Here is an 18,507-nt window from a genome sequence, read left to right on the forward strand (position 1 = left end):
TCCACTCTTATTATGCATCTCTCCACGCTAAAGATACCTCTGACAAACAGAGTTAAGAGTCAAGAGCCCAGTGTGTTTGTGGCTGTGCGCCTGCCTGGCCCAGAGGAGGGACTTCTCATTATGCACCCTTCCCCGAGACAACACTCGGCCTCACCCAAGGCTCCGAGTGTCATTGTGATTATACACTGCCACGCATTAATGCGGGCCTAGTGGCGTGATAAAACATCGCATACGCCGCTCGACGCTTGTAACACACCCACCCCCATTTTTCCTGCCCGTTCTCCTCATCAACACCCCTCCTGCCTCCACCATCTCTCATCTTCCTCACCCCCTCACACTCCTCCTTCTCCTCCTCCTCCCATCTCAGTCAATCAATCCTTCATAAAATCACAAGGTGACACGGACAGCGTTGTCCTGGTAACCATCGCTACACAACTGTTGCCTGGTCACCGAGCCCTTAAACATGCCCAGAGCCCAGCAAGGCTCCTGTGTTGCAGAGAATCAGTACAGGTCTGAGAGAGGGGAAATAAAAGGCCGGAGGGAGGGTCGAGGGTGGAAGGTCACACACTGGCTGCTGCAGCCCACTTTAATTTAATGATACATTTCAAGGAGGCTTCTTGGCCCAGAGCACAGGAGAATAAATGCCAGGCAGATCTACAAATTAATTAAACACATTGGAGTTGCAGAGATATATTTTTGTATGCTATACGTTTATAACATGGGTACGGGCTATTTTTCAAAATCACCAGCAGAACTGTTTCTCCATTATTTCTTTATTATACCATTAAAATCACAATGTTTTTATATTTCTGCTGCTGTGTCTTCATTGACGCATTATAAGAAAACCTTTTAGGGCAAAACACTCTAAAGAATAAAATACATTAGAGCCGGGATTTATAAATAGAGCGCTTTAATGAAGTACTTCATCAAGCTTGCATAAGCCTTTGGAAGCATTATTCATTATTTAACTGTGGTTCTAGTCCAGTGAGATATGTGAATATGTAGTATAGGATATGACAAAATGATTCATGTAATGCTAATTAATCAATTCAACATTCTCCACTAATATCCATTAATTTCCGGGGGAGGAATAAAATCAAGTGATTTAACCTCTTGTGTGCTGCATTAATCTTTTTACATACATATAGTAACTGCTTTGACTGTTTTTGCGCACTCAAGTGCTACATGAGGAAAAGGATATACTACATATTGTTGTTTGAGGGAAATTAAATATGATATGTATATATACAACTGTTCGTACTGTATGTTTCTGGCAATACATTATAGTAAATGTGGTTCATTTACATGACTTTAAGAGGGAAGTGAAGAAAACACTGAATTTTTCATCAGAAGCACCTCTGTTTATGTACCTCAGATGTCAGTCTATCATTACATAGATTACAGACACCGGATCTTAAGTCTGTCATGAAGAAAGGCAGACTGGCTGAAAGCAGGGGAAAAAATGTGTTTGTCTGCAAGGAAAGCGTTGTGAAGGAGGTGGAGTACACTCACTGCTTACAACAACACCTGGACCCATGCGGGACCTTGAATGTCCATGTCAGACTCTATTCCCGTTTTCACTTTGAAATCACCTTATCCCAAATTTTTTTGGATGCCATCCTAAAAGTCCAAGGCCATGATTGCCATCCAATTTGTTTCTTCTCTCTGCATGAACACTGACAGATTGTCATATTTTGGCCACAGTCCCAGAGGAGTGTTGTGAGAGGCAGGAGGGCAGATAAACGGCTATTACTATTCACACTGCCTCATTACGGAGCATTTAGACCCAGGAGCACAGCCTGAAAGCACCACACAGAGGGCGTTTAGGATGCTCCCGTGCCCACCACCAAGAATCCTGTGCCATGGACCTTGTGATTGACAACTAGTGCTCATTTATTTTTCGCAAAATCTATTGTTTATTTCAAAACACAAGTTCCTGCAGAGTAAACCCCCAAAGGTGGTTACATATGGCTTCAGATTAAATTGGTCATTTGCAGATACAAGAATGCGGTTCAGCTATAGAGTAAGCCTGTTTCTCCATACGCAGCATAACATTTGCATTACGTAAGCGGCCTGAAAAGCTGCGAGCCTACCGTCATGAATCCATCTAGCAGGCCAGAGTCCGGCTTGGGTGGGGCTTGGAGCCGCTCCATTGACCACTTCTCGATGATTGACGACACCTGAGAGTTTTCTGTATTGAGGATGCGGAACCCAGTCATGTTGACTCCACTGTAACGATATGGTTCCATGTCGAGGGCAAAAAGGTCCTGGAAACATAAAGATGAAAGTCTTGATGTGTTTGTGCTGCAAAAATAATTAATTTCTCATCTTTGCTTGTACTGCACATCTCTCAGCTGTCCTCAATAATTAAGAGCAGTCATTTGAGTGGCAGCTTTAGCAAGAGAGAGCAGAAGAGTACAGTTGAAGGTATTTCAGGGGTTATTTTATCTCATGCTGAGGCAGCAGCCTTGATGAAGGCAAGGATTTCAAGGTTACTGGCAGGCTTTTGGTGGACTGCCATCTATCATGTGGAAGTGAAAGGACAACCCAATTGTCCTGCATACAGCATGTCTGGCATCTCACCAGGCAGATGTCTTTTGGATGCAACAACACAGTTGACAGAGCAACAGCAGGTGATGGACGCAGAATGGGGGTGCCACGGTCAATGTTTGCTGTCCTATTCCAAAAGCAGCATGGATGGCTCTGAACCAGTATACAGCAGCTTTGGCCAGCACAGTGGCCTCCAACTGGCCAAACACTGGCTGACGTTAAAAGTAGGCATGTTTCCACCCCGACAAGCAGCATCATGCCACCGACAGGGCCTATAATGACTATTCTCTTTCCTTTCCCATTGACATACCTGCTGTCACCCCACCACCCCACCCCTCCCACCCCCACCATTTCATCTAGCCAGGTTCTTATGTGGATGTAAAATGTCTCACCTCTGGTAAATGTCTTTTAAAGGTCACTTTTCGCCAACCTTTTCCTTAGAGTTTGCAATTGTGCTCCAAACAACACAGCATGCCATTTGTTTGTTAGCTATAATGGACTGAATGGGTGACAGTCTTGTCTGCTCAGGGCTATTATCTGAGCTCTCAGTCTTCTGTTCTCTGGGCTCAGTGAAGATGTGCTGCTGTTCTTCTGCAGCGGAGCAAGACATCTTTGTAGTGGCTAGATCAAAGAACTTCGGAGAACTTCAGTCGCTGGCAAAGTCAGAATTAAATATATCCAACTGCTTTTGTTTTCTACACTCAGGGTTGTGGACATGCAATATGCAAAGAGTATATTTATAATAAACGACATGACAATGAGTCAGCTTTTGAAGTTTATCTATTTCTATCAGCACACAAATTCAGGTTGTGGTTCAGGTTCATAATGCTTCACACATAAGAAACATAATAGTGTGTGTTTTCTTTGACTGGCTCCTGGTTTCATTTCATTCTCAGAGAACAGAAAATACTTTCAGACATTTAGACAGATTGATGTATTTTTGCCTTGCAACGAGCACTGCAAGAACCCAAGAACCCCCCCCCCCCCCCCACACACACACACACACACACACAGTTTCAAGTGGATAGTGTTGTGCAAAAATATAACAACATAATACATTAATACATTTTGTCAAATAAAAAAAGAAGTGCCAGTGTACTCACCAGGGTTGTAAAAATATAATGGTAGTACTCTGTCATCATACCCATGGCAAGGGCCTACAGGGAGAAAAGAACATCAGTTAGTGACTAAAAAGTTTAATGAGCTTATTACTCTATTCATTTAATTCTAATTCTTCATGTATCTTTTATTTAACCTGCATAGTCTGTCACTCAGGAAGCCAGCTGAGAAGAATTTTCTCAGTTAGACGTGTCTAGAACATTTTGAAATGGGCCAGGTGGGGTTGGTAAACAGGAAAACACTGTGTCCATGACAAATACAAGAACGTATTGCAGATATTTTACAAAAAAATAGACTCCATCTCACTCCATCAGCCAAATCAGGAGTGTATTGGGAGAGGCACTGGATTGAGCTTTTGGACATACAGTACAGTATATGTTTTGTTGTGGCTACCAAGTATTCTCCATCAATAAATAATCATTCTTGTTGCTTCCTATAGACACGCAGCTGTATAGAGGATTCAAGCGGTGCAATATGCTTCTGAGAAGACTTCGGTTCAATAAGAACCCCCCACCATTTGCATAAATGATGGGCCTCTGTAAAATGAATTTAACATGCCTGTGAGCAGAATTAGACTTTCTAATTAAAAAACCTTTATTATGCAATGGAGAGCTTCCATTATGACGGGTCACTAGTAGAGATCTAATATTCTACAAAGAGATTAAAGATGCACAGAGCAGAACGTGGGTATCTGAATCATTTGCATCAGTGGTTAAATAGAGAAAGAGCAATAAAGGGAACACATACTGTATAAGCTTGTTAATTTAGTGCATGCACACAGTGAATTTTGTTTTGAGTAGTGAGTTCTTGACGTACATTTGGTGACTGCAGTTAATTCAGTTATAATTGAATCCAAGTGCCATGACAGTTTCATTAACTTACCTGCTTTTACTCTTAACATTGAACTTAAAGGTGAATAGTATGGAACCCCAAAGTGCTCAAAATTAATAAAAAAAAGAAAGACATAATACATTGTGTAAAATATAAAATTCAACACAATCAGTGAAAAAAGAAATCATAAGAATGTGACTTATTAATGGGAAATGTTATTTCATCATTCATTTTGATAACAACATTGGAAATAATTTTTAATTTAATTATAGACAAAAGTCTTCTTTATTTCACGTTGGCATTTTTAACCAATTACACTTTTACCTCATGTCACCTTTAAGCCAATCACATACCCGAGAATAGCTCTGACATTGTTGTTGTTCTGACGGTGCTTATTAGCTAAATCTGCAGCAGTTGTTGAATTTGCCATCTTGAAGGGGGCATATGCTCATTTTCAGGTTCATTCTACTATACTACTATACTACTATAATACTCATTCTCATATTGCCTGTCTGAATATACCTGTATTCACCTGTCTGTCTCTGAACTGTTCAAGTTATGCAACATTTGAGGCCTAGTGTTGTCATGTTGTCAACCGATTGTTAAACAAAGGTTTCTATAAATAAAGTAGGCCTTATTAAAACAATCTATAGGATTCCTTATGGTGGTATGTTATAGTACATACAGATACTGTACAATACAGTGGTATTCTTGCCACCAGTTAAAAAAAGCAAGAATATTTTCCATAGAAATATAATGGTCTATTTTTAATCTAAAAATGGTCCCGTGCCTGAATTCCTGCACCTACAAGTCTTTCTTTGTGACTTTTGATAGGAGAAAATCCCACTGTACTCCGTTGTAGTCAGTCTTCTGCAGTAAAGCACAGACAAAGAGCGGTGGAGCAGAGACCCCGGAAGTGCTGACCAATCAAAACAGACAGGGCTTTTTCAGGAGGGGGGACAGGGGTCTTAAAGAGACGGGTGCTGCAACAAAGCATTTCAGAGAGGGTGAATACAGGTGCAGCGGCCTGAGAAAATTATAATGAATCAAGCATGGAAACATGTTCTATTAGAAAATCTGCATGAACCTGAAAACAATATAATAGGTCTCATTGAATAAATTATTTAAAAAACTATTTTTTCTATCTATGCATTTTCTAATATTAATTAAAACATTTTTTTTAATGTAATAATATATAAATCTAATATTATTCACATTGGAGTGCCATAAATAGTCCCCCGGGTATTTATTGAATTTAACAAACCATCCTGGTTCATACCTGTTTTAGGATCCATGCAGCCATCTCATGTCCACAATCAAATATGACATGGAACTCCTTTGCCTTCTTCATCTCTTTCAGAAGTGGCTTGGCATCCTTGGTCTCCGTGGGCAGCTGTCGGATCTTCAAACGAATGTTGTATCGTGATGGTGCCTTGATCAGCTCCTGCAGTCGAATGAGACCTGCCGACAAAGAGGACACATATAGCGTGAAAAAGGAATTTTAAAGATGTAGCTACTAGTGTTTGATCTGCTGCCATTTTGAAGTATCTCCAATGCTGAGGAGGCCACAAAAAACAACTGGATTCAGGTTTTCTCAGCAGAAAAGGCTCATATGCATGCCTTCCTAATCCAAAGTCTATTGATCCTCCCACTCATGCTTGGCAAGCAAACACACTGCTATAGAGCTATCAAGAGAATTAACACCAACCCAGCACATTGCACTCTTTTAAAAGCACAAAATGGAAAGAACCTCGGTCTGCACCCTCCTACAGAGACTTCCAATTCCACAGAAGCTTCCAAAAATGTTGATTCTCTCTCGTCTTCCACAGTACCATACAGCTGCATGGAATAGGTTCAATTTTATTCTGATGGAAAGCTGTGGCCGATCCCGGCTCTCCGGCTCTCACACACACACTTCAGACATGCTCTGATGAGAGAGACTCTGTTTGCCCTGCTTGTACTTACCCCTAGGGAGCCTGACGCCACCATCATACATTGAGCTACAATCTTCACCTTTCATTTCTCGGCCACACACTCAGGTAGAAAGCTCTCCGGGAGATACTGCGATGAGATTACAATGAGTTTCTCCCCCAGTAAAGAACTTCAGAGTGCAGGGATGAAAGAGGCTGGATTGATGGGAGAGATGATTACTTGTCATGGGTATAAAAATGGATGGAGCAGCGAGGATAGTTTGAGAGGGAACTGGAGAGAGATAGGATTTTTTTTTTCTTCGTGGAACCACTTTAAGATAGCTCAGCCTATTTTTTATTTTGAAATGAAGTGCTGTGTGAGCAGTTTAATGGTCTTACTGCGAGTGGGGCTGGGTCTCCCTGAGGCCTATGGAAAGATTGGTGTGAAATAGGAACATGCAGGTCTTGTTGTGAAAAGTACCATTGTAGGGAGGAATACTGAACCACCTAGAGCTTTCCACAGGTAATCCCAATAGATCCCTACTCTGGGGTATGTCCTTGTCTCCCTGTTTTTGTTCGTACCGACACTTTGGGAGGTGTTAGGCTAAAAAAAAAAAAATCTGTCAAGGGAGTTCAACGTTTGGGAAACACTGTCAGTGTAGATGTTTGTGGGCTCTAGCTAATGCCTTTAGACTTTCCCCTTGGATCTTCTAACGGCTGTGTGTGAATATTTTATCCCCTCGGATAGTTCTTCATGCCAGCCGTCAGATAGGCTCCAATCAGCAACACGGGGCCCTGGAGCATGAAGCTGTGTGATTACAGCCTGGGACCAGGTGGAAGCGGTGGGGGGAAGCAACGTGGCTATGCAGCTGTCACACTTTTCAAGGCGTCAGGTGTGTTATAGCAGAAATTCTCCACAGAGGAGGCCTAAGCCACTCCTAACTGACAGAAAGAGAGGCGAGAGGTCACCTTTTGGCATCTCACTGGGGCAGTTTGCTGGAGAATGAGAGTGTTAACGGACTGAGCTCCAAGGCAGGAAGTGAAGAGAGGTCAAGGCGATGAGTCAGAATAATGTGGCAAGTGGGACGAGTCATTGGGATTTCATCCGAGGTTAGCGTACAGCTGCTAGAATGCTGCAGGATTCCAGTAAGTAAGTAGAGATGATGGAGGGTGTAAAATAGCAGTAAAACTATGCCGCTGTTAGTTGTTAAAAGGAACAGAAAATGGTTTAAATTTATATTTAGCGGTACAATTTAGGATGTCAACTACAAGATAATATTAATTTGCTCAGAGTAGGGAGTGAATTCATTATACAACCTGTCTAAAATTTAAACCTCCTCTCAACTCTGTCTAATTTACCTACATTAAGCTGTCAACCACATCATGCCAAATAGCTGATAAATTGCGAAAGAGCATTTGAATATTGTTATCTTCTCTGGAGCGATTACACTTTACCTCATAAAAATATCACTGCACTCCAGCTAAAATACGACACGTCTTTTAAAATGCATATTATGAGACACTCCACAAAGTCACCGGATAGACGGAATGGCTCACAGACACATTTGATAGCCACCCCCAGAGACCAAGTGCCTCTGTGTGTTATTAACGTCTGTTGTCAGCCCCCATATACGCTACTACAATTCTGCATTGCATTAATCTGAAGAGACACTGGGTCATTCTGGGTAATGTGGTTCTCTTTTTTCTATTCTCCTGCTCACTCTCTTGGAAGACTGACATGGGTAGCACCTGCAGGTCTGAGGCAGAACAGTAAGCTATTGATTTCTGAATTAACTTGACAGGTTACAAAGCACTCACTGAACTCTGAGCAGCAGTGCACCTTGCAACCAGTGCAACTGCAGGGTACCTTTTGTTTTTCTGGACATTTTAAGGTGTAAACGCTGCAGATTTTAAACACTGTCAAACTCAGTGTGCAAAGCAGAAGCAAAGATGAAGACAGACACCGACTGTACCTGTACCTGTGCTGTCGTCATACACCACAGTGACCGTTCTCCACTTGAAGAAGTGCACCAGGTCAAGGATGGCTCTACTGAGGGAGGAGAAGTCCGGGTATAGGCTGACATAGTACGAGTCCCTGTTGTCCGACACTTGATGCTTCCACTTGGTTTGGACGTGGGGCACTCCCAAAGCATTGCAGATGGATTGGACCGCATTGGCTGACGAGCTGTGTGAGGGGCCAAAAATGGCCGCCACTCCGAGGGAAAGCTGATCACATGCTGGTAGGGTAACAAGCAGAAGAAGCAACAAGTTAGCTTAAAGGGAACATACCATGCTCATTTTTAGGTTCCTACTTCTATTTTGGGTTTCTACCAGAACATGTTTACATGCTTTAGTAATAAAAACACATACTCATACAACACTTACTTTACTGTCTGTGCGAATATACCTTTGTTCACCCTATGTCTGAAATGCTACGTTTTAGCACCTGTGTATTTAAGCCCCCCCCCACCTGACCTGTCTGATCTCATTGCAGCCATGACTGTAACGGCACCGTGGTACTTTCTGCCGATATATGTGACATCACAACAGTACAGAAGTCCTGACGGGTCTTTTAAAGGCACAACTTCTGCCCAGTCTGATCTGATTAGTCAACGTTTCGGCATCTTCTGCATCTGCTTTCCTGGCGTCTCTACACCATCACTGCAGCCGGGGAATGACTGCAGCAGCACTTTCAGGTCTTTTAAATTCCACTTTTCAGTTTCAAAAGGTTTTTGGTGTTAAATTTTTAGCCGCATAAATCACCCCAAATAAACAATAACCACGGGCACATGGGTGATGCTATTCCACCTATCTGCAGGTGGATGTAATGTTTCAAAAATGCCCCACTGTGACAGCAAAGGCAAAGAAGAAGAACACTGCTAACAAGGAAAAATATTGGTGTGAAAATGCAGGTTTCAAAACGATCAAGAAATCTTGTAGTAGTCCATTTTAGCAATATTATGTCGAGCCATTGCAGACGTTCAGACTGTTCGAACTGTTCAGATTGTTCAGACTGTATTAGTTCATTTAGATGGTGTCAGGCTACAAATCCATTATGGTGAATAAATTTCAACTCAAATAAAATAGCAGACAGTAAATCCAGTGCACTACTATACATAGTTTATAATGTGCGATGTCAGACACAGCCCATTGCCTAAATTGATTTTCTGAGTTTGTCCCCAATCTCTGGTAGTTAATGTTCAATTCACATAATCTGTAAGCTGTTACACCAAACAGTCAATACCAAACATTTAAAAGCAGAGACATGTTTTCACTGAGTTTCCTCATATTGAATGTTTATGTACTCTTTCATAATTGTAGTCATTTTTCATTACTTTTGTGTTTCAAAAACCCCAACTCTACCTGTTAAGAATATCATTCTTGAATGCATGGGAACAATATGACAAACCATTTCTTTCTTAATTGCTGACAGCTAAACAGACCTACACAATGAAAAATAGCTTCATAGAAAACCACAAAACATGCACTCCTGATGAGGCTCTGCTGAATGTCCCTTTCACATGTCTTTACTCACCTTTCCTGGAGGCCTCAAAGCTGTCAAAGATGTTTATTCTCTGGATGTCATAGGTCAGTGTTGTGTTTTGGAGCAAGGTGCGGTTCCTATTGATTGTGTTCAAGGCAAATTTAAAGGCTAGTTCCTCTGCTCCGGAAGGACCGCTCTCAATGGATTCAAATATTCCTCCTGTAGGTGAAGAAGAAAAGAAAAAAAGTAAATAGCTGAGAACAAGACCTTGGAAAAGCTACTGAATAACAACTTCTTTCTCCCATAACCACAACAGTTTCCTTAACACAATTGACATTCAGGCACATGATCGTTGTGATACAGGGTTTAACACCAATAATAATGTGTTTATTACTTTACAGGACTCAGTCAGACTCATGACATGAAAATGATTTACAGTGGGATTAAGCGTTTGTCTCTCAGCTGATCTGCATTCTGCTACAGTTGTCTATGTAATTATAGGCAATTAGTTACATTGGGAGGTGAGTTCAGGGGTGAGTGCCCTTCTTTAACTCCCTCACTCAGCCTTGACAGAAAGGTTCACTCTTCCACTTTGTCCCATTGATTTCAATGATTCTCAAATGAAAGGGAAGAAAAACAAGAGCGCAGGGAGCAGAAAAATGAGGGCAAAAAGACAAAAAGGAGAACGAGAGCCATGGGAGAAATCAGTAAGGAATTTAAAGTGGTATAGACAGAGAGGTAACAACAGAAAGACAGAAAGTAGGGAAGGGGCCCAATCAAATCAGAAATGAAGATAAAACATCAGGAAGCTTTTAATTACACTCATTAAAAAGAAATCAACTCAGGAGTTCAAATGATTATCTCTGCATCCTATTTGACTATCACTTTGGTTGATTTTTAATGGGAGAGCGTCCCGATGGGAGTTTCATGCTGGGCCCGCTTGAGAAATCTTGTTACCTTTTGTATGGATCTGAATCACACCTCGCAATGCTCATTACTTGTCAAAGTAAAAGCCTCAACACAAAAATAAACAATACATGCTGTTTCAACACGCCACAGAAGCTAGACAATATAATTACCACCGCAAAGGTGTTGTCAACTTAAAACAGCTCCCTTCAGACCTGTCACTTATTTTGAGCGGAACAAAAACGATTAAAGCTCCAGATGGTCCATCAGTGTGGTTCAGAAATCTCAACTAAGGAAGGCAATGCTTGAACCCACCCACTTCTAAAATGTCTCTTTTACCTCCAATCATTTGAAAATCACCAAAATTGCTGCTTTCCTAAAGAAATAACTTTATTAAATAAAATGTGACAGTATTATAGAATATTCATACAGTTTCTACACTGTCAACCGATTCTATAAATGAACACTGATAAAATAAAGAATAGATAAAGTAAGATACAAAGCTAAATAAACATCATGTCCAGTATCAGTCAATGACCATTTAAACAAATAACGTAAAAGTTTAATACAATATAAGACAATTTCTATTTATTTCTCTATTATATGTTCTCTAAAAAGATCTTGATATCATTGCATATGCCAAACCGATATGGATATGTTGTTATGGTTGCTAATAAATTGGTCGGGTTCTAGTTTTTTCACTCATGCATCATTAGAAAAGAGTAAAGTGATGTCGTAGGTGGTGCACTATGCTGGAGAATGTACCACATTACAGTTTCAAAGAGAATATTTATATGTCAGACAGTTGAAACATCTGTAGACTTTCAAAATAAACATAATTAAAAAAAAAGGCAAAAAGCTGGTATGCCTTTGAGGATGGACTAAATCCTGAGAAAGCTTTACAGAAATCAAACTTAAAAGAGAATGGATGAGGGGAGTGGAGGTTGGGGGGAGAGAAAGATGAAAGAGGGTTGTGAGAGCAGCTCTGAGAAAAACTCTCGGACTCAAGAGTAGAGTTCAGTAGTCCATCCACGGCTCCCATCCTCTCGGAGGACAGAGAGTGGGCTTGACGAAATCCAAACTGAAAATAAGTTTAAAGCCTGTTTATCGATTCAATTACAGAGGGTGAGGGAAAAGTGAGACTGAAAGAGCAAAAGACAGAGAGAGTGACGCATTCAAAAAAAGAGTGGAGAAAGAGCGATAGCTGTACAGTAATGGCGGTAGCTATAAATAGTGTCTGGCCATGGCAGGGAGTGATAGAGGAAGGAGTGCAGGAGGGCAAAGGAGATGTCATTAACTTGAGCTTTATCACTGTCACCATGGTACACCCATATGTTGTGCTTCCTTACTTTATATCATTTTCTTTTAGACCAGTAAATTTGAAGAACTTGAGATGGTTGTAGCAGTGGGGGAGTGTTAAGAGTAAATCTATGAAGCCACTTCATGTTTTGTGCTTCACTGTCATTGAGTGATAATAATGAGGTTTGCATGCGTTAGTCCCTCTGCTCTACAGTAATGTGATGTGAATATGCTGCTTTTCTTGCCATTTCAATTCACTGATATTGGACATTAATCTGCAAAAGAACGAATACCTGAGAATCACTATTAAAGATGATGTGAATCATGTCTGACCTAATAGATAATTATAACACTATTGCCCTGCGGGAGCTGACTGACGGCACCAGCCTGTTTAACGAGTCTGAAGATGAACATAAAGGTATTAAGTTATGCTCATTTGATATCTTTGACACACTGTATGGCTTGGATGTGCTGGTTTAAATCTAATCATATACCTTTCAGAACACCAAAGAGCAGGACCACAAAGGGTTACATTGAATATTTAGATGTTTAGATGATGTGAAAATGATTGTTTGATTTTATGCTCTTTGGAATAGCATATTACATGAAAATGTATTTTCCACATCGTTTCCACTAAATGATAAATCTCTCATTAAGATTTTATTCCCAAACTGGATTTTGGAAGGTACTTGCACATATTAAGATTTAGTATGTATTATCATTATAACTGTGCTTGATTATCGCGCTTTGAAAATCTCACGGTATAATGTCCAACATTAACTAAAGCCGTAAATCGCTGCAGAAGTCCAGTTTATTCTTTTAATGTAATATATTTAATACAAACAAAAAATGCTGCTTATTTGTATTTCGTTTTTAATATATGGTATTACTATTTGAATATTTTCAGCACGTCTTAACAATACAGCGATGATACTGGTAACCACGATCATTTTGGTCACTATAATCGTGATATGAAATTTTCAAATCATTTCATGTCTCTCATCTGTCAATCCAACTTCCTCTTCACCCCTTAGTGTTGTGATCCATCTGATTGCAGCAGGTGTGTGAGTAACAACTGAGATAATCAGTGTGTGTGTGTGTGTGTGTGTGTGTGTGAATTATAGTGCCGCCATTATTGGCACTGGTGTGAATTATAGTGCAAATGAAAGCTCTGAGTGAGTTATGAGCTGGATAATCACCCTCACAAAAAACAGGCCTGCTGATCTGAGCGTCTGTGTGTCTGTGTGTCTGTGTGGGTGTGGGTGTGTGTGTGTGTGTGTGTGTGTGTGTGTGTGTGTGTGTGTGTGTGTGTGTGTGTGTGTGTGTGTGAGAGAGAGAGAGAGAGAGAGAGAGAGAGAGAGAGAGAGAGAGAGAGAGAGAGAGAGAGAGAGAGAGAGCCTGAGAAAAACGTGAGAATAAAAAGGCAGAGGTAAATTTGTCTCCCTTTTAATGTTTGTTCACAGTTAATCAAGCACATCTGATACAGCTCATTGGATCATTGTAAAGTAACTTTGTCATTTCTAGCAGTAAACTCAATTTGAAATGAGTTCCCGTCAATAGAAATCATTTAATTACAAACAATAATAATTGACAAACCTTGAATGCATGTACAGGTGATCAATATATGTTTCACTTTTGGAAAAAAATATTCTACTGCTCACATGTTGCTTTAAACAACTGACATCATCTGTGACTTCAGTAATCACTAGCAGGGAGAGAGTTTTTACTACTAAAAGGAAAGGCGTACGTACTAAACCACAAGTAACAACACAATTAGCCCTCTCTACTCAAGCATGCTCTTGTACACTGCAAGATGGGAGTCAGATATGTTGCCATGGCGACTCATGCATCTATGCTATGGCTGAGAGGCATCGGCAGTTTTGGAATCTGAGCAGCTGATTGGTGGAGGAAGGGCGTTGTGATAGTGCGGTCGGCTTGTCTCTGTGACTAATGACCAGCAGCACAGCTGCAGGATAGTGGTGGTAGGGTGGGTGCCATGGCAACCAGCGAGCAACCCTGTTGCTAGAGCAAGTGGCCCAGGTATGAAAGTGAAGTCGCTTAGCTATAAGACTTCCACCCACCACACCCCAGACCCCTTCCGTCATTCAGCCGGTGAGCATCAATAGAGCCAATAGGGAGGAGGAACAAGTGATGGAAACACACCGTAAATATCCCCAAAATTCCCAATGGGAGCGCTCCCTGACATGTTTGGCGGTGAATGGGACATGATGCATGAAGGCCTGCAGAGAGTCGCCGCCCCTGGTCATTAATCTAAAGCTCCCCTTGCGGTAGACTGACCTTCCTACGCTACACAAGGGCCAATTCTCAATCTCACTGAAAATCCCCCAAAATCTGACCAGCTCATGAGACACATCAACCGTGCAGGATGCTCACTGGTGCTATGATATCACACAAACAGACCAGTATCAACGTTGTCTGTATATAATCCATCTAAAAGCTATTTTCAGGGAAATGAAGTCCTAGTGTATGACTTTACTTTTCATTTAAAGAATCCCTGTGTGCTAAGGACTGATGGTTTCTATTCTATTCTATATGTACATGCTGCTGTAATCCTGCTAGAACAGGAGGTTGTACATCACCTGCTACATCTGCTCTGGCCTTGGCTTGGAGATAATATCTTACAGAGCTTTGGTGCTAAGAGCAAGATAAGGAAAGCAGTAAACTTGGTTAATGAATATATTTTCTAAGAAGACTCTTGATAGAAATCTTGGCTGAGTCTAGTAAACTGGTTTAGTAGCCAAAATACAAGTTAAACAAATAGAGTGAAAAATCAGTATTACAATAGCTGAACTAGAATAGAGCTCAAGAAAAACACTTAAAAACAAAAATAAGCACAACAAAAAGTAAGCAATCAATCAATAACTAGACCAATCACTCTGTTAGGGTTATGGAAATATGGAGCCATTAGAAAGCAGTTTGTCTGTTATCTGACTTGTTTGGCTCGTTGTGTGTTTTTTATTCAGGATAGAATCACTCCTGTCACCCTAAAGCCTCTTGACACTGGACTGGACTGTCACCTGCCACTGCTCGACGCTAAGCCTCAGGCTGACTCACACATTTGAACATAGTCGTGTGAACACACACAATCACGCACTCCAGAGACTGAGCCTAAACAAACCTGTCAGGTAAGAAACAACTGAGTCTGGGAGAAAATGTGACGGACGTGAGAATTTAAAGCCCACGCCTTTGGCATTCAGATAAACGTAAGTTCAGTTACGCAAATAAAAAATGAGCTCTACTATTGCCAACATTTCAATTTAATCAATCTCTTGTTTTAAGCACACACAGTCTTTGATTAGAAATGTGCGCCACCACCCCCGTCCCTGACCCAGCTCCAAGTAGGAAATCAGTGATCATATAACATGTATTAATTCTGAGCGCTGGCAACAGATGTGCTAATTTGCCAGGCTCTCTCTATTCATAATAATGTGCCAGCTCCCTCCTCAAAATATGTGCTAATTTGCAAGGGCTCATTGTGGATGTGCTAAACTACCGGCTGACATTTTGTGTGCTAATTTGTCAAGCAGGGACCTCTTTTGGTACTAATTGTGCCAAATTGTGAGTACACTTTCACAGGCCTTGAATTGCTATAGTCCCAAATGACTTCTGTCTGCTCGGAGTTTCCAACCTCTCCACCGCTCTCAAATTTTGAATGCAACTGAAAAGAAATACTTACCACTGTGAAAATAATATGCATAAGTACTTAGTGCACACACTTGACTGCACATGCTCAGACATACACAAAGAAAATATGTTTCTGCTCTTGATATGCGCTCCTTGAAATTTCCATTACATTATTTTTTTCATATTGTTATTCAAGTGGTCCGAGAGAAAACAAGACTTCTGCAACTCCTTTTGGCTCATTTTGATGGAGCTAGCTAGAGCCTTGAATCACAGTATGTAATCTCAAAGGGCTTTACAGGCTCACAAATCTGCAAAGAAAACAGGATAGTAATTGTTATAGAATTGCCACTATTTTACAGCATGGGGGGCACTATCACGATTTGGGTGATTGAAAGCAAAGATCGTACCGTGCAGAACACAAATCAAGCAAAACAATTAATCAATCACATGTAAATGTTTTGCATATACTGTAAATAAATATCCATTAAAGCTTCTGATGCACTCAAATCAACAGAAGCACATAGAGCAGAAGACAGACAGCAGAATGGCGGCGATGTGTATTGAGCTCGTCCTCGGGCATCATTCAGTAATTCCTGAGGAGGAGCTCTCAAACATCAATACATATTTGTCTTTGTGTTGTTTCTCTGTGGGGCACTTTGGAAATCTTTTTCGCACTGTATCTGAGAGCAGTTTGCTGATTGATTTTTGAATGCATCCTTCTTACCTGCCCAAATATTCCAGGAGTTCCTACCATTAAAACACGTTTATGTTATCATGATTGCCACAATAGCACATGGTATGCAAATGTACTCATTAAATATGGCATTAAAGTTTGTCATCAGTATTAACAAATATACACCATGCTGTTATGATGGATTGTATATTGCAGCTGTGTCATGAAAGCATTGTGATTTAGTACAAAATATTATTATTTGAGTGATGCTTATGGATTTGCGGAAAAATATTTTCATAAACTATAGGTTTTATGCTCTCACTTCATATCTGACTTCCAAGTATAAACCTGCGTATTCCCGAAACTGCCGTCACAAGGTTATAAAGTTCAAGTAAATAACACAAATCCCAAAACTTCAGGAGCTTTTCCCTGCAAACACAGAAAAATATGTGATTTGGCTTTAATACACAGGCGTTAGAGAGTGAGTGGGACCAGTTATTGAACAAAATGCTTCCTGAAACTTCATGCCTCACCCGTCTCTGCCATTTGCTTCTTTCTATGTGCCATATTTTCGTCTCCTTTATCAAAGAGCCACACACACACACACACACACACACGCACGCGCTGCCTTCCTCACTCCCACGGACTAGAGTATGTCTCATGGTGGCCTCGGCAGGTGACAGATGGCGACCTCACAGAACTGCTCACTGTAAACTGAGTTTTAATCAAGCCTAAGCACGTGTGAGAGATGCTAATTATCCACTGCAGGCTAAGAGAGGCAGGAGTCCAGCCTCGAGAACACTGGGACATGCATGCGCATCTCTGGTTTTCTTTCACTTTCCCCATTGTGCATTATTATTCATTTATGGCATTGCAGCTGAGTATTACGAGGCAGGATGGACTTGGTGTCTTGAACGTCCCTCGATACTCCAGCCCTCAAGCTGTATAATATAGATGAGAACTTGACTAACAGTAATCTTGGAGTGTGAAAACAAACTCTCGGAAAGTAAAGCAGTGAGATTTCCAACTGTCTCTCAGTATAAAAGATTATCACACTATTGTGGCATTTCTGACATGAAACCACCACTATAATCTCATTATAGGCGAGTGATAAGGGAGGATAAACTTACATTACAACATTTCTAACATTTAACATATATCAAATGCAGCCGACCTTGGAATAGAGCTAAAAAAAGACGTTTAATTTATAATGTTGCAATTGGGTCACAGCAAATTAGACAAGACTCTATCGTCTTCTTCGCTCCCTTTGCTAGTCTCGTTCCAATTCTCACTATTCTCCTGCTCATCAAAATGGCCCTGTATTACACTCCATTCATTGTAATTTTGAACAAAATGGCTGTAAAATTAGACTTTCTTTCTTGTAGAAGGGCAGATGTTATCTCCGTCTGAGCCAAAGGTCACGAATTAATTCAGGAGTTGGCTCTTTAATGCTCATAGTTGGGTTTCTGTTGGAAGCTATAAAGGGAGGGGGGGGGGGTTATCTTAATAAATGTAGAGGAAAAGGTGCTGATTATTTTCACATTTCACATTTCACAATGACACAGAGGCTGGCAAACCAATCTGCCATAAATATATGCAATAACATAAATATATACAGTTAATCGGGCCAAAATAAATTACACTCATACAGAGAGTCATTTCTAGTGGTCTGCAATGCATTACATTTAGTTCTATAGTATATCCATATGGTATCTATTCGGCCTCATGTAACGCATGTCACTCATGAAAAGAATAAGGAGAGCATAAAGAAGACAATATAACAGCTAGTTTTAAACCTTGAAATAAATGAGTATTGTATAAAGTAAGTCACAGTGATAAAGGCTACTGCACAGTGTTCTATTCCAGGATTGGGGGAGGTTCATTGAAAACCTGAGACTGAAAAGGTATTCTTTGCTGTGAATTTCAAAACGGTACAATAGAAAATAGGGGTTAGGAATATGACATATGAGGATTTGTGGCTTTGTGTGCAAGGACACAGAGACCAGGGGGAGAGCAGAGGGAAGGCAAGGCTTGATGATAGCGAGAGAGAACAAAGTAGGGGGGAAGGACCAGGAGAGGAGCTGAGAGCC

At 40.8% G+C, this 18,507-nt stretch overlaps 1 protein-coding gene across 2 annotated transcripts in view; it reads right to left on the minus strand.

Annotated features, from left to right (window-relative positions):
• Positions 1 to 18,507, minus strand: part of LOC310962153 (glutamate receptor ionotropic, kainate 2-like) — a gene marked incomplete at both ends in the record, with an annotated part of 53,686 nt that overhangs the window by 27,252 nt on the left and 7,927 nt on the right. The window contains 5 exons of one of the 2 annotated variants that reach the window (XM_083934535.1): positions 2,094 to 2,267; positions 3,654 to 3,707; positions 5,780 to 5,961; positions 8,390 to 8,647; positions 9,946 to 10,113. In XM_083934535.1, the coding sequence (XP_083790661.1) occupies positions 2,094 to 2,267; positions 3,654 to 3,707; positions 5,780 to 5,961; positions 8,390 to 8,647; positions 9,946 to 10,113 (836 nt within the window). Of the gene's footprint in view, positions 1 to 2,093; positions 2,268 to 3,653; positions 3,708 to 5,779; positions 5,962 to 8,383; positions 8,648 to 9,945; positions 10,114 to 18,507 lie in introns of both variants that reach the window. The other variant, XM_083934534.1, reaches the window with a different exon arrangement.

Source organism: Echiichthys vipera (genome assembly GCF_963691815.1).
Source record: "Echiichthys vipera genome assembly, chromosome: 19".
Classification (NCBI taxonomy): domain Eukaryota; kingdom Metazoa; phylum Chordata; class Actinopteri; order Perciformes; family Trachinidae; genus Echiichthys; species Echiichthys vipera.